Genomic DNA, 14,581 nt, shown 5'->3' on the forward strand with positions numbered 1-14,581 from the left:
ATAATGCCGTCGATTTGTTCGGCGTCCTCGCTTTTGTACTTTCTTGAGTTTATGCGGTGTCCTTGTTTCCTGAAAGCCGTCATACGCCAAGCCGATCTCCACGGAGATTTCCATGGATGCTATAGCATCACCCGCTGTCGCGGCCAAGGGCATTGCGTAATCATAATAACAAAGCCTACTCATTCCCAAAATAGCACCTTGTAACTAGACAGCATAATACGATCTTAATGCTTGTCGAGAAAAATAGAAATAAAAAAAAAAACTAAAAAAAAACTCAAACTCTGGACCGGGATAGCAGGGTTAAAACACGCTTGGATATTTTGCCCTAAACAAACTGGCCAGTAAGGGTGTGCTGATAAAAAGCAGTGCTCTAAGACCTGGTACTGCCATTTGCGCGAATAGGGACGAAAACCACTCCATTTCTCCGACTTATTCGATACAAAACATATCTGCAGCTTCTATAATTGGGCTGCCAATCTGCGGCTGCGAGGCGTGCACCAAACTAATATTGTAAAAGCTGAATGGAGACCACTCCCAAGCATAAATTAAGCTCTAAACCTTAGGCAGCTTTAGCCCTTGTAATCCTAGCTTCCGGATTACGTTGACTGTATGAATTCCGAGCAGGGATTTAACCCCGTATGTCCTATGTTTAATACCAGTACTCGGTTGGTAAATTTGAAATCCGTCTCACTGATTAAACCAACCAGTTAAATCTTACTGAATGCGTATAGCCTTATTCAACCTCGCTACCACTCTGTCGCGGGCATGTTCTTATCTGACCACGTAATTACAGCTTTGCCTTGAAGTTAGTCAAGTTGGCTCCCGCTCGCCTGTTTTCCCACCGACTAACACTGCATACCCCTATGAAACAATACTAAAGCGTCCCTAGCTGCGGATTTTTTTGTTTGGCATAATGTACTTGAGCCGGCATCTTTGAATGAAGCTTCTAGAGTGGACATAGATTTGATTGCGACTCACAAGTACAAGTGAAAGGTTGTATTTAGAAATGACTCGTGATTCCCTCCATGTTTGTCTTTTACACCCATAACTAATTATTCAGCAAGTTCATTTCTCTTTCGAATATCCCTGTTTCCTTTTACCTTTTATTTCTTCCTCTGTGTTTTGGTACCCGAGACGTTGTCTTTGTGGCCCAGTTTTCTTCAAGCTAATGTAATCCCTGCCAGACCCACAGCGTCCGCGGCCGAAGCCGCGGAGCAATCCCGGTCCACCGTAACCGGTCGTCACCCACGGAGCAGTCCATCATCTGCTTGGAGGTCGTGGACCGTCCGTTCTGGATCTGGACCGCTGCTGGATGTAATCGATGATATCCTGCCACTACAACAGAAGTGAATTCGGAAAATAAACAGAAATGCAACCAGTCCGAGCCGTGTTGTCCTGCACTTCATGCCGACAACGAAAGTAAGCGTTACCAGCCTCATCCCGATCCTGAGCTCATCCATTGGTGGCTAGATTGAAATGCGATCGGATCGAGCCGTGTGGCAACTGCATCGCAAGGAACGTTGACTGTGTCTACGTGGTCCACCCGCGGATCCGCGGTTCTGCACAAACAAATGATGGCTACCAGCGCCTCAATGCTCGTATTCGCCACCTGGAGCAGCTCATTAGTGCTGCTGATACGCCCATGCCGCAGAGGGACGCCAGTTCCGACCATATTTGCCAGCATTGCGGGAGAGTACCAGACTTGACCAATGGCGTTTTGCATGGCCAACCACAGCAAGAAAACACACCGGACTTACTTCGTGACGAACAAAGTGGTATCAAGCCTGGCCGGATCATCTCGAGCGACAGCCAGACAACCTATGTATGCGGAGTGCATTGGGCGGCAATTTACAATGAGGTGAGAGGGATTGGCCCGCTTTGAGTACCGTGGGCTGACTGACTGCTCTGGATTGTCAATTGCTAGATAACTGATATTAGCCGACAACTCGACCAAGACTCTTCAACGGATGATTTTGAAGAGTCGGAGGCTGGCTATGGAAATGGTCCAATGCTTCTTGGAGGATTATGGCCTACGGCGAGCTTGGAAGATATCTTGTCTGATATCCCGCCCAGAGATCTTGCCGATAGACTGGTATCGCGATACTTCAACTCCTTGGACCCATCAGTTGGTATATACATATCATATTGTGTTGATCCCACACAAGACTTACATATTCGTAGTGCTGCTTCACGCCCCCACTTTTGAGCAAGAGGTGAGTCTAGAAAATACCACAATGACAGCAGATCTGATATTTGGTGCCAGTACAAAGGCTTCTGGCTAGACGAAAAAAAGCCGAAAGCGCAATGGCTAGGTTTATTGTTTGGCATTTTGTCAATGGGAACATTCTTGTATCTGCGGTCTCGAGACCCTCTCCCAGGGACATTTGACAATCCCAAGGCATTGATGGATATCTTCCAGCGGCGTTCAACAGAGTGCTTGATCCTTTCAAAGTACTCTTCATCCCCCGGGACACACACAATGGAGGCACTACTTCTGAATATCCAAAACGAATTTTTACGACATCGAGAGGCTCATTTAGGCATCTGGATCTTGGGTGGAGTAGTCGTCCGGCTGGCCATGCGAATGGGATACCATCGAGACTCGGCGGGTTATTCGCAGGTTTCCGTCTTCCACGGCGAGATGCGGCGGCGCGTCTGGGCAATGATTCTGCAACTCGATACTCTGACTTCTTGCCAGCTTGGACTGCCGCCAATGATACAAGAACTGCAGTGTGACACGCAACTGCCCCGCAATCTTCTCGATGACGATTTTGGACCTGACTCTGTACAACTCCCGTCGGCACGGCCTGAGACGGAGCTCACGCCTGTGCTCTACACAATCACAAAGTCGCGATTACTTACAGTCTTCCGGGCCATATTCAATCAGGTCTCGCTGGGACGACTTGAAGCTTACACCGAGATCATGGCGCTCGACCAGCGCCTTCGCAATGAACATGCGTCTATTTCGCCTCGCTTCCGAATGACTAATTTAGAGAATTCCGTCACGACATCAGTTTATTTACTAATGCGCCGGTACAATATAGAGTTCCTCTTCCAAAAGGCGCGATGTATCTTACACCGCCATCACATGACAAAGTCTTACAGAGACAGCACGTTTAGTTTCTCAAGGTCGTCTTGCATTGACGCCGCCATGGCAATCCTATCTCATCAGGCCAACATTCTGCGAGAGGTGCAAGTGGGCGGCCTTCTATACCGAGATAAATGGTTTGTTTCTTCACTTGAGCAGCATGACTTCCTGTTGGCGTCGATGATCATCTGCCTTGAGCTTAGTTTTCGAGCCCGCGGAGAGGCACCTGCGGCTGGCCCCAGTGATGCGGACAGCTTTCCGAAATATTCAGAACGAAACTTGGTTGAGTCATTGAGAAACTCCCGTCACTTCTGGGATGAATTCAAAGCGACTGCCCCTGAAGCCCAACAAGCGTTTCACATAGTTTCGGTAATGCTGGATATGATTTCGAGGGGTTCCCGGCCGCAGAAAGATAGGCATGTAATGTACATGGAAAACGCGGAAAACACCGGAAATCTCCAGGGTAATCCCCAGGTCGATACAGGTAAAAGTAAAACGTTTGTTTGTTTACAGGCTTACAGTAAACTTATATGTGCAAATAGCAACAACCGGCGATCCCATTTCTTCTGGATCGTCCCAATTAAATTCACAGTCAGATCCGACGCAAGCATTCACTCATACCTTCAATTCAGCTGTTGAAGGCATCGAAGCCTTTATCAACAGCCCGGATGCCGTTGATTGGGTGCGAAAGATTCCATCCCCCCCTTTTCTCTCGTATTGTTGAGAGACTAATGATAGCGTATTTTGCAAACAGGCACTGTGGGAGACTTTTATCAAGATTTCTTGAGCTACACAAGGGTCTTATGAATTTGGACAGGAAACACCGTAAGATTTCGTGTTGTAGATTGCTCTTCATGATCCTTCACGTAAGAGGCAGGTCGCATGTATTATCTATTAATGTCTCTGAATTATTAAAACTTTTTGAAACTATCACTAGCACGGCATTAACGTATCTCATAGTAATCGTGCCAACACGAAAGCATTTCCATCATCACTGCAATTTCAACCATCCTCCTTTTTTTTTTGTGTGTGTGTGTGTTTAGGTAGTATACAGTCTATTAAAATCTATACTCTTCTCGCAAAGAAGCCGCCCTCTTGGAAAAGAAACTCTAAATCTCCTCCTGTCTCAGCGGCCCGCCGCCAAACTCCACAGCCCGGAATCCCAGCATCCTCTTGATTCCCAACCACAGCTCAAATGCTTCCAGCTTGAGCTCTACCCTCACGAAGCCGATCCAGGCCGTCAAAGCCCGCATCACATTCTGAGGCCAGAGTAACGATCCACTGCGGATAATGTCCTCAATCTGCTCGTGGAAGACAGTTCGGGTGCAATACCGCGCTAGAATCATAAAAGTGCGTATAGGTCCTTGGCTGGTGTGAAGGTTTTCATCAAGACTGCGTGTCAGGTCGTTGGTCTTTAAGATGAGGAGGATAATGCGAGGAACACGGCCGAGCATCTGTACCAGGTCGACGATGAGGCCTTCTTGCAGGGCGCCGCTCATGTTTTGCTCCTCATCTGTGGTGCGTGTCTTGAGGATCGATCCCTCTTTGCTGACAACACTGAAGTCGCGACCCGTGATGGCGGACGCAAAGAGGGGGAAATCCTCCTCACTGATGCCAGCCACCTCGTGAGCGTACTTCTTCATCCGGTCCATGTCGCCATCAATGACAGCGAGCCACATCTTGGCGTAAGAGCGTCTCAGGGGCAGAGGAATATCGCGATATAAGCCGTGGTCGTAGAGGATGATGTCAAAGTTGGGACCTCGTCCAAGACCACGTCGAGTAGTGTTCTTGCGGATGGCAAGGTTACCGCCGTGAGGATCGCAGTGTAGCGGAGCACCATCGCCGAATATCATCTCATTGAAAATTCGCGCCAAAGTTGCCGACACTTCGTCGCGGTCAATGCCGTTCTTGTCCAGGTAATCAAGATCGTCCGGTCGCCGGCCTGATTCACAGGCCATGACGAGGATCCGCTTCTTCGCCCACATGACTTCGGGGACAATGAGAGGCAGCTCGGGGATTTTAGCAAAATGCGCCTTCATGCGACGTGCGTTCTCGGCCTCCTCCCTGAAGTCAAGCTCCTTGGGCAGCGAGTAATCCATTTCTGACGATAGCCATTCCAAGTCGTACTCGGGGAAGAACCGCTTGAGCGTGGAGAAGGTGTATCTAGTAAGCGCAAGATCGAGAGGCGCCCATGCCTCCAGCTCGGGGTGTTGAACCTTGACGGCCACCTTGCGTCCAGTATCCTTGATGGTGGCCAGGTGTACTTGCGCAAGCGAGGCGGCGCCAATTGGCTCCTCTGAAAATTCAGAAAAGTACTGCCACAACTCTTCGTTCGTATCCCTTCGGAACATATCCTGCACGGATTCGAATGATGAGACAGGGCATTTGTCCTGCAGCGGTATAAAGGTCGACGTCCACTCAGGAGGCAAGAGGTAATTCATAGCACTCTGTCGCCGTCATGTTAGCCATATCTTGTCCATTGAGGTGTCACTCGATAGAGTTAGAGTTGTGGCGCTTACCAGGTGCTGTCCTAGTTTGATAAATATGCCGCCATTTTTCTCCAACACTTTGAGGGTTCGTTCAGCGCATCGCTTGTGGCAAGCCTTCAATAATTGATCTTGCTCTTCTTCGTCATTAATCGTGGCCTTTGTGTTCAAGGTGGTTCGGTAGCTATTATTACGCAATCACAGTTAATCTACCATTCGTTGGCAACGTGGCATCTCCTCTTCCCATTGCGCACTCACTCGTTAATGCAGACGGCCAGCGCAGCAACCACTCTGCCTGTTCTCTCTGCAGCCTCATAGCTGTTCTTGATCTCGTCGGTGAACGCAAGCGCTGCCGTACCAGCCGCTGCTCCAGTCGACGCAAAAAGAATCAGCCTGGCGTTAGGCCCTGATTTCGCACCGCCATTGCCCTCTGACGAGGATTTTCGCCCCGAGACAAAACGTCGCGCGATAATCTGTCGGGTCGGCCTAGTGCGCGCCAATTGGCCACGACAAGCAGAACAGGTCCATGTTCGGTTACCGATGCGGGCCGTCGCAAAGGTAGATTTAGAAAAAAAGTTCATTTGGGGTGCCGAGGGGGCGCAGTCAACGACGTTTCGACATAGGATTCTCTCAGTTTTCGCAAATCGGCATTATATATCGTGGCAAAAGGGAGACAGATGGATCGTGTAAAAAAAAAAAAATTAGTGCATGTGATAATGTAGAGCGCCCGCCTTTCGCTTTGTGTAAATTCTAAGGAGAAGAAGAAAAAAGGGAAAAGAAAAAAAGGAATAATTTCAGGCGTTGCTGGCGACTCTCATGGCGCAAAATATCGAAAGCCGAGGAGGTGAGAGGAAGGGGAAAAGGAGGCCGAGTTTTGTTGGGAGACCCTTGGATTTTGCGGTGGATAAATCCCGTTGCGACGACGACATCATCAGATTTTTGCTGCTGGCCGCTGATTTGCCCGCCACCATCGGCCCTGCCAGCTCTGCTGATCATCCGGCGCCGCAGATGTGGGAGGCGCATCATTAGCGGAAGCACGTGATTGCGCGCCTGCAGCAGGACCGCGTCGCATCGTTTCGTGTTGAGTGATCTTGATCGATGCTGCTTCGAGACAGTGGATGGACCATTCATTCGTCTCTTCAATCAACCATTCCTCGCAGACCACATAGCAATTCAATTCTGATACATTGCAACCATTGCTTTATAAACAGTTCTTGATTCTCTTCTTTATTTATGCAAAATCCCACAGACGAAGTCGCACCAAACAGGATGCTGTCGTTTACTCCAAAGCCGGTCCCTTCTTGGGATAACCGTCCCGCCGTCTCATCTCCACTATCGTCCTCACCAGTGCGCGCCTCATCACCTCGCTCTCCGGCCGATGAGGAAACGCGATGGCAGCCTCGCCAGGTCCAGTCGTCACCGATCAGGCCTAACAATTTCAAGTACCAATCACGACCTGCGCGTCCGAATCCCGTCATGAAAAGAAGAGAGGAGCTCCAGGAGCAGAGGCGCAAGAGCTTCCTGCAGAATGTCCGTCAAAAGGCCGAGGAAAGATCCTGGCAAAGAAGAGACATAGAGGGTCAAGTAGGTCGAGGGAGAGAGTTTCCTTGTGCAAGTGCGGATGGATGGCTAATATCGGCCTTTATAGTTTCTGAAAACGAGCTGGCTAGCTAACGTCGGCCGCTTGTCTCATGATGCGCCTTCATTCTCGGATGCCGATATCGAGGATGCCGCAACCTTTTCGCCTGAAATGGCACAATCACAGATGGACGAAGACATGATCCCAGAAGAACTCATGGATGAAGAGCAATTACTTACGTCTTACGAAGAGGAAGTAATGGCCCAGCAGGGGTCCCGGCTTTCAACACTGGCCGAGGAGGATGACGAGTATGATGACATTTTTGCCGAACTCATTTCACAAGAGCAAGAGCAACAACAATCGCAGCATCAATCCTCACAACCTTTACATCAGATGGAAATCGATTAGACCAGCGTTATGATTGGTAATATTGGAATCATATGGTAGAAATGTCTGTCACTTGGCGAATATGGAGTTTGGGACCTCGGGACTCTCGGATGAGTCTCTTCACATCGGCGTTGGATTAATATACTGGTATAGGATGAAAAACGTTTGCATATAGGTCGCGCACTACGGGTATATATATAAGTGTGCGTGTATATATGAATGCGCCGTGACTAGATCTTGAATGTTTATTGTGGGTTGCACTGATCTTCCGTAGCATTGAACGCTTCTTGGGCAGATGCCATGTCTCCCACCAAGTCGGATGGTGGCGATCCCGCTGCTTGCATCTGGATTTGTTAGTCGTCATGTATAGCAAAAACAAAGGCCAAGAGAAGGTTGGAGTTTACCTTTTGCATCCTGTCCACAATGTATTCTCTATCGGCCGCGTTAGAGTCTGAATAGCTAGGCTCGTTGAACTTGGCCACAATCTCTGCCACAATCGTCTGTTGCTCTGCGTATCTCTTGAGGTCCTCAGCAGGAGTCGAATCCTTGTTTTTGGCGAGCCACGCGGGAAACTTGTCATGTAGTTCCTTCATTGGCTCATATAGGATCTCCTTGTTCGTCAACTGCTCCATCATGCCCATGAGCATTTTGGAAAAGTCCTCTTCGCTGCCACCAGCAAAGTCGCCTGCAGTAAGCTGCTTGAGCATTTCAGTCAAGAAGTCGTCATCACCGCCCGCTGCAGCCGCTGCGGTGGCTTGGTCACCAGATGATTGCATGCGCTCCATGGTACGACGGATGGTATCTTGGAACGCCGCACCAGACTTTCCACCTGCCGCCGGTTGAGGGGCGCTCGATGAAGCGGTCGTCGAAGCTGCGTTGGGAGCAGCAGCGGGAGCAGCAGCGGGAGCAGTCGCAGCAGTAGCAGTCGCGGCGGCGGCAGGTGTACTTTTCTCCTTGTTTTTGTTATCAGATTGCGCCTCTTCTTGTTCTTCAGCATCGAATTGGGCGCTCATCTCCGCGCCCATTTGCTTGAACATTTCTTCGAATTCAGCTTGTAGCTCCGGCTAAGTCAGACGGCCAACATTAGTATCAACATATGTCTAGCAGAGGTAAAAGGACAAACATACAGACTGCTCCAAGTTGGCCAGCAGACCAGCTATGCCCGCTTGCATCCTCTTGGTAACTTCTTCTTCTGACATGTTCTCGTAGTCCAAATCGGGAGGGTTGATTCCTTCTTTCAACGTATCGTCATCGATCATCTCCTGTCGGACGGCCTTGAATCCGTCAAGCAGTTCTAAGCAGTCTTCGGGTCAGTATAAGTAGCTATAGCCAATCCATCAGCGGTTGTACCGTCAAGATCATCCAAGTCCTCTTCATCTGGATCGGGAACATCGTCGAAATCGTCCGACACAGTCGCTGCGGGGGGGACCGTCGCTGCTGCTGCTGCTGCTGTTGTGGTTGGCTTGGCCTCCCCTTCTTTGGCCCCGGACTCCTCCGGCCTCGCCTTATCTGCCGCTCCAGGTGGAGAGCTCATGGTGCTTCGCGTTCACGATCGGTTGCCGTCAATCACAATAAGCCAGATGCGCAAGAAATCCGTATTTCGACTTGGTGGTCTATTAAGCTGCGGCGCTAATGGAGGGGGTAGCGCGGGACAAGCGACTGGGGAAATATGCAGGTGTCTGCAGACGGGCAAAACGCCAGGTTATCCTGCAATTGTATTAAAAAATGAGTCTGGATCGTGTGGCGGCAGTGTCTAGGACAACGACGGTGTAGTCGTTGGAAGAGCTTGCAAGCAGATCTGCGCGCCTCGTTGCATCTTGGGAAGTGACATGCAGCGTCACGAGCTGAGCCGAGGGAACTGGATATACCGGGCTGCCCCACGCTGGAGCTTCTTTGCGGTTCTTGGGGCTGCTAGCGGCTTGCTTCAGGGCGTCTATCCGCTGGACGCTTAACTGCCATATAGGCCTGTGAGCCGTTATTCAGCCGACCTGCTCCGCTGCTCCTTGGCTGCAAGGGACCGGCAGGTGCCTAACTGAAGAGATCCCTGGAATCTTCGCAGCGCACTAGGTAGATCGCGGCGCTATCCGCAGCCTTACGCTTTACGGGCTTGTATTTTTCATCCACCTTTCTTCTTCCTTCTTCCCAATACTATACTACAACGCGCGCGTCGCTATTCTGCTGTCTCCATCTCTAGATTGCAAACACGAGAATCTGATTTTGTTTGCTTGCACAACATCCTTCTTCGCCTGAAACCTGCAGTCCCTCCTTTGCACTGCAGACCATATCGGCCTTTACAAGGCAGCGCTACTACGATCTCTCTAGTCTCGCGACTCTTTGTCGGCTCGCCTTTTTTTGGTATTATTTCACGATGGCCCTTTGCCAGAACAGATTACAGGAGGAGCGGTATGTGATTCGCTGCTCTCGCGGTGTCCCGGATGACCTCGTGGCGCTGACCGATGCTGATCACTAGGAAACAATGGCGACGTGACCATCCATTCGGCTTCTTCGCCAAGCCTTCTCGGACGAAGGAGGGAGTGCTCGATCTGAAGAACTGGGAGTGCGGCATTCCTGGCAAGGAGAAGACAATCTGGGAGGGAGGGCTTTTCAAGCTCAACATTGCATTTCCCGATGGTGAGTGCTCGCGTGCACGGTAGGACTGATTAGGCCAACACTGACCTCGTGCTTCTCTTCAGAGTACCCAACAAAGCCCCCAAAGTGTAAGTGAAAGTGAAGATGCAAAATGCCCTGGGTTGCAATCGATTTCTGATTTGGTCAACAGGCAAATTCGTTCCCCCACTGTTCCACCCCAACGTTTACCCCTCCGGCACCGTCTGCCTGTCGATTCTCAACGAGGAGGAGGCGTGGAAGCCTGCCATCACGGTCAAGCAGATTCTGCTTGGCATCCAAGACCTCCTCAACGACCCTAACCCCGAATCGCCCGCGCAAGCCGACGCATACAACCTATTCAAGAGAGACAAGGTTGAGTACGAGAAGCGCATTCGCCGCGTGGTCCGTGAGAATCCGGCGCCGTAATGGATTTGTAGGGAGAGGAGAAAAAGGCTTCTAGACATTGGGGGATATTCATATTGAGAAGATTGGCCATGGCGTTGATTGGGGGCAATACCAGGACATGTGATTTTTCGATTTTTCTTTTAGCAAATGTTACCGAAGATAGTGATGTTTGACTGGCTTTTCAAAAGCTAATCTGATAGATGACGATATATGAAAGTACGGAATAGCATCGGCGACATGATTCTAAATGAAAGAGTGACTCTACAAGCACTTGGTCTGTGAAAGGGCGTAGGTTTGCATCCGAACGCAAAAGTATCTCAGGTAGTTGATAGTGTTTGGAGCGACTTGACCATGTCTGGATCAAAACTATGGAGAAGCGATACGCTTAGAGCACGTTTAGTGAAAGGATCAGACGTTTAAATGCCATTTGCCTGATATATCGGTACATATTGTCATATCCTTGTCCGCCACGTGGAATGCTCCTATCTGAGCTGGGACACTCCAGAGAGACAAAGCACTGCTATGTAATCTTGGGAATGTGTAAAACTACCAATGGTGATAACAATTGAGACTGCACCATAGATACATCCGTGTAATCAATACCTATATGCCACGTTACCGAAACACCCCAAATGCCCAAGCTGCGGCAGGGTGAATCATGTAGCCGGGATAAGCTGTCAGCCGACACCTCTTCTAGGTAGGTCGGCTAAAAGAGCGTCTAGCGACCTACTAGAACAGCATTCGCCCAGAGGGCCACTGGCGACAAAACACCACAAGGTGGCCCAAGTCGATTTCTCTTATCAGTTTCGCTTTAGGTAATTGGCAACCAGGCGTGGCTTGCGCCAATTATAATGGATGTGTGTGACTCTGAGCGAGACCGAAGTCGGCCGTAGGTAGTTAGCTTATTTTTTTTTAGACGGGCAAAAAGAGTCATGGTCCAGATAGTCTAAATTCTACTTGATTCCCGATCCAATTTTCTTCTCTCTCTTCCAATACCTCTCACAATTGTCTTTCATTTTTTTAGAAGAAACCTCTGAAATCAGAAGAGATGTGTGGGATCTTTGCCTGCCATTGGTTAGAGCCGACGAATGAAATATTGTGATGAGAATGCGATTGTAGCTGACCACGATGCGCTCAAATAGTCACCCGGACGTGCAAAAGTTCAAGCCGACGGCCCTGAAGCTGGCTAAGGCGTAAGTACATCCGATTCTCGCTAGTAGCTACCTCAATTGACAAAGGCGCGTTAGAATTCGACACCGAGGTCCCGATTGGAGTGCGTTTGAATCAATCGCTTCGTTTGAGGCTGTATAATGGCCATAAGAAGGGTATAGCTGACTGTGGATGACATAGGCGGCAGCGTCATTTCTCACAACACAAGTAAGTCAATTGGTTGAAGAGTGTATGCATTGGAGCATTGGTTGACATTTTGCGCAGTCCTCTGCCATGAGCGTCTTAGTATCGTCGGTGTTGGTAAGTTTTCGCTCCCAACTGGACAAAGCATTTGTCTACGACTACACACTTGCTCACACGCTTCCAGAGTCTGGTGCTCAACCCTTGACCAACGCCGATGACACCATCATCCTTGCCGTCAACGGCGAGATCTACAACCACCGACAGATCCGAAAGCACCTAAAAGAGCCATACCACTTCAAGACGGCATCGGATTGCGAGGTTATCATTCCCTTGGTGAGTATTTGGAGTTGAGCTCATTACGGCACTTGTGAGAGGGGTATAAGCTGACGCTGTCTCTCCCGCAATAGTATCTGGAGCAGGATATCGACGCTCCCAACAGCCTCGATGGCATGTTCTCATTCGTTCTATACGACAAGAAGCAAGACCGCACCATTGCCGCACGCGATCCGATCGGCGTTACAACATTGTACCAAGGATGGTCATGGAAGGAACCTGGTGCTGTTTACTTTGCTTCAGAGCTCAAGTGCTTGTCCCCGGTCTGCGACAAGATTATCGCTTTCCCTCCTGGACACGTCTACGACTCAAAAACTGGCGAGACTACCCGCTACTTCAAACCTACTTGGTGGGATCCTACCAACGTGCCCTCTACTCCCGTCGATTACAAGGCTCTCCGAACTTCTCTGGAGAAGGCTGTCAGAAAGCGTCTGATGGCTGAGGTCCCTTATGGTGTGCTTCTTTCTGGAGGCCTCGATTCCAGCTTGGTCGCTTCCATTGCGCAGCGAGAGATGCTGAGACTCAGAAAGAAGGCTGAAGAGTCTAACGGCACTGCTACTCCTGCAGAGGCTGATGTTGACCACGGAGAGGGCCTTGTCGGTGTTGACGACGACGATAACCTGTCTACCGTTACCTACCTCCCTCAACTCAACTCCTTCTCCATTGGTCTGCCCGGGTCTCCGGACAACGAGGCCGCTCTCAAGGTTGCCAAATTCCTTGGTACAAAGCACCACGTCATGACATTTACCATTGAGGATGGCCTCAACGCACTTTCAGATGTCATCTACCACCTGGAGACCTACGATGTTACAACCATCCGAGCCTCAACACCCATGTTCCTGCTCTCTCGTAAGATCAAGGCTATGGGTATCAAGATGGTTCTGAGTGGTGAGGGTAGTGACGAGATTTTCGGCGGTTACCTTTACTTCCACGCTGCTCCCGACAAGAAGGCGTTCCACGAGGAGACTGTCCGCCGTATCAAGAACTTGCACCTTGCGGATTGTCTGCGAGCCAACAAGTCCACTTCTGCCTGGGGTCTTGAGGCTCGTGTCCCTTTCCTGGATAAGAAGGTATGAGATAACTCACCCGCCAATTTCACATTGAGAATTCCTGCTTATTAACTAATTCGTTTTATAGTTTATCGAGACTGCGATGAGCATCGACCCCCAGGATAAGATGATCACCAAGGAAAGAATGGAAAAGTACATTCTGCGAAAGGCTTTCGACACCTCTGATGAGCCTGGCACTGCTCCTTACCTCCCCGACTCCATCCTGTGGAGACAGAAGGAGCAGTTCTCCGATGGTGTCGGATACGGATGGATTGATGCCCTCAAGGACAACGCTGAACTCCACGTCACCGACGAGATGATGAAGAACCCCAAAGCTGAGTGGGGTACCGATATCCCAGATACCAAGGAGGCGTACGTATATGATCTTGCAGCCATTTGATACCAAAGCTAACATTGCTATCACAGTTACTGGTACCGTCTCATGTTTGACGAGCACTTCCCTCCACGCTGCGCTTCCACCGTGGAGCGATGGACACCCACCTGGTCTAAGCAGACCGATCCCAGTGGCAGGTTCGTATTTTTTCTTTTACTTTCCCGGACAAGAAGCGATTGCTAATACCATTTACAGAGCCATCTCTACCCACGTTGCCAAGTATGAAGACACTGAGTAAAAGGAGTTGGCAAGATGGCCTTTATTGTATTTGTCAAAATTTCCTTAGACTGTTATTTCTGGTGCTGGTTGGAAGAACGTCTCAAAGGCGAAAACGTAGTGCAGTATATATAAAAGTTAAGCTACAGACAGACAAAAGTATCAAATGCCACTAAAATGGAAATTTCTCGTGACTCTTGTGTGATGATACTATGCCCGAGGTCCGGACATGGTTCGGCATTGGGAAATTATACAAAATGGCGCCATTTGGTGTCCAACTCGAACAGAAACGCCTGAATGATGTTCTTTTGCTTCTATTTTTTCGTGCCCATTGCGCATGAACTTGTTACGAAACGCATATGTATAGCCTGCGACTAGAGAGACTTAGACTTGAGAGTTATTTCCCTGTCAATGCGATGACTGTCTTAGTAGCATTGATGGCCGTCCGTAGCGCCTTTACCGCCTTCTTTATTCAGACAGCAGAACCAACCACGACCCCGCGCTGAGTCTGTGACACTTTTTGATAGAGTTACGATAACCGCTGTAAGCAGTAAAAGACTGCACAGAACTGCATGAAATACCCTGAAACCAGATAGAACAATTGCCCCCTAGTCTAGCATCTCCAGCATGAAATCAAAGCCTCTGCCGTCAAAGCACATCCCCCACGTGGACACACCAATTGAG

General features: G+C 49.6%; 7 protein-coding genes across 8 annotated transcripts; 4 read left to right on the forward strand and 3 right to left on the reverse strand.

Annotated features, from left to right (window-relative positions):
* The first annotated feature begins 1,188 nt into the window (after nt 1–1,188).
* Nucleotides 1,189–4,237, forward strand: TrAFT101_007072 (uncharacterized protein). Of its 2 annotated transcripts, XM_066127950.1 has the most exons (7): nt 1,189–1,419; nt 1,471–1,858; nt 1,925–2,129; nt 2,182–2,213; nt 2,264–3,578; nt 3,631–3,770; nt 3,843–4,237. In XM_066127950.1, the coding sequence occupies exons 1-7, from the start codon at nt 1,370–1,372 to the stop codon at nt 3,873–3,875; spliced, it is 2,163 nt and encodes a 720-aa protein (XP_065984063.1). In that variant the 5' UTR covers nt 1,189–1,369; the 3' UTR covers nt 3,876–4,237. The 2 variants fall into 2 exon arrangements, with proteins under 2 accessions (XP_065984063.1, XP_065984064.1); XM_066127951.1 differs by having other exon boundaries at nt 1,275–1,419; nt 2,264–3,770; nt 3,843–4,172.
* Nucleotides 4,198–6,155, reverse strand: TrAFT101_007073 (uncharacterized protein; the record flags this gene model as incomplete). The annotated part of the gene is made up of 3 exons (XM_024906913.1): nt 4,198–5,535; nt 5,608–5,758; nt 5,833–6,155. 3 exons carry the CDS (start codon nt 6,153–6,155, stop codon nt 4,198–4,200), a joined length of 1,812 nt encoding a protein of 603 aa, XP_024758726.1.
* A 169-nt stretch (nt 6,156–6,324) lies between these two features.
* On the reverse strand, nt 6,325–6,705 carry TrAFT101_007074 (uncharacterized protein; the record flags this gene model as incomplete). Its single annotated transcript, XM_066127952.1, has 1 exon — nt 6,325–6,705. One exon carries the CDS (start codon nt 6,703–6,705, stop codon nt 6,325–6,327), a length of 381 nt encoding a protein of 126 aa, XP_065984065.1.
* TrAFT101_007075 (uncharacterized protein) lies at nt 6,695–7,815 on the forward strand. Its single transcript, XM_024900711.2, has 2 exons — nt 6,695–7,158; nt 7,223–7,815. Exons 1-2 carry the CDS (start codon nt 6,808–6,810, stop codon nt 7,559–7,561), a joined length of 690 nt encoding a protein of 229 aa, XP_024758727.1. The 5' UTR covers nt 6,695–6,807; the 3' UTR covers nt 7,562–7,815.
* TrAFT101_007076 (uncharacterized protein) lies at nt 7,786–9,074 on the reverse strand (the record flags this gene model as incomplete). Its single annotated transcript, XM_024900598.1, has 4 exons — nt 7,786–7,884; nt 7,945–8,604; nt 8,668–8,834; nt 8,891–9,074. The coding sequence occupies 4 exons, from the start codon at nt 9,072–9,074 to the stop codon at nt 7,786–7,788; spliced, it is 1,110 nt and encodes a 369-aa protein (XP_024758728.1).
* A 483-nt stretch (nt 9,075–9,557) lies between these two features.
* HUS5 (SUMO conjugating enzyme Hus5) lies at nt 9,558–10,864 on the forward strand. Its single transcript, XM_024908560.2, has 4 exons — nt 9,558–9,943; nt 10,011–10,171; nt 10,234–10,257; nt 10,320–10,864. Exons 1-4 carry the CDS (start codon nt 9,909–9,911, stop codon nt 10,571–10,573), a joined length of 474 nt encoding a protein of 157 aa, XP_024758729.1. The 5' UTR covers nt 9,558–9,908; the 3' UTR covers nt 10,574–10,864.
* A 651-nt stretch (nt 10,865–11,515) lies between these two features.
* Nucleotides 11,516–14,075, forward strand: ASN2 (Asparagine synthetase). Its single transcript, XM_024900664.2, has 10 exons — nt 11,516–11,626; nt 11,695–11,745; nt 11,800–11,825; nt 11,903–11,929; nt 11,987–12,022; nt 12,090–12,238; nt 12,313–13,308; nt 13,376–13,659; nt 13,714–13,818; nt 13,877–14,075. The coding sequence occupies exons 1-10, from the start codon at nt 11,601–11,603 to the stop codon at nt 13,917–13,919; spliced, it is 1,743 nt and encodes a 580-aa protein (XP_024758730.1). The 5' UTR covers nt 11,516–11,600; the 3' UTR covers nt 13,920–14,075.
* The last annotated feature ends 506 nt before the right edge of the window (nt 14,076–14,581 follow it).

Source organism: Trichoderma asperellum, chromosome 4 (assembly GCF_020647865.1).
Source record: "Trichoderma asperellum chromosome 4, complete sequence".
In the NCBI taxonomy this organism is placed as follows: domain Eukaryota; kingdom Fungi; phylum Ascomycota; class Sordariomycetes; order Hypocreales; family Hypocreaceae; genus Trichoderma; species Trichoderma asperellum.

Coding starts and splice junctions, on each gene's coding strand:
- TrAFT101_007072 (XM_066127950.1), top strand. CDS start 1,370: ATGCAACCAGTCCGAGCCGTGTTGTCCTGCACTTCATGCCGACAACGA. Junction 1,420..1,470: donor ACTTCATGCCGACAACGAAA/GTAAGCGTTACC, acceptor ATTGGTGGCTAG/ATTGAAATGCGATCGGATCG. Junction 2,130..2,181: donor CTCCTTGGACCCATCAGTTG/GTATATACATAT, acceptor ACATATTCGTAG/TGCTGCTTCACGCCCCCACT.
- TrAFT101_007075 (XM_024900711.2), top strand. CDS start 6,808: ATGCAAAATCCCACAGACGAAGTCGCACCAAACAGGATGCTGTCGTTT. Junction 7,159..7,222: donor GAAGAGACATAGAGGGTCAA/GTAGGTCGAGGG, acceptor CGGCCTTTATAG/TTTCTGAAAACGAGCTGGCT.
- HUS5 (XM_024908560.2), top strand. CDS start 9,909: ATGGCCCTTTGCCAGAACAGATTACAGGAGGAGCG. Junction 9,944..10,010: donor AACAGATTACAGGAGGAGCG/GTATGTGATTCG, acceptor GCTGATCACTAG/GAAACAATGGCGACGTGACC. Junction 10,258..10,319: donor CCCAACAAAGCCCCCAAAGT/GTAAGTGAAAGT, acceptor TTTGGTCAACAG/GCAAATTCGTTCCCCCACTG.
- ASN2 (XM_024900664.2), top strand. CDS start 11,601: ATGTGTGGGATCTTTGCCTGCCATTG. Junction 11,930..11,986: donor CGTCATTTCTCACAACACAA/GTAAGTCAATTG, acceptor CATTTTGCGCAG/TCCTCTGCCATGAGCGTCTT. Junction 13,819..13,876: donor CAGACCGATCCCAGTGGCAG/GTTCGTATTTTT, acceptor TACCATTTACAG/AGCCATCTCTACCCACGTTG.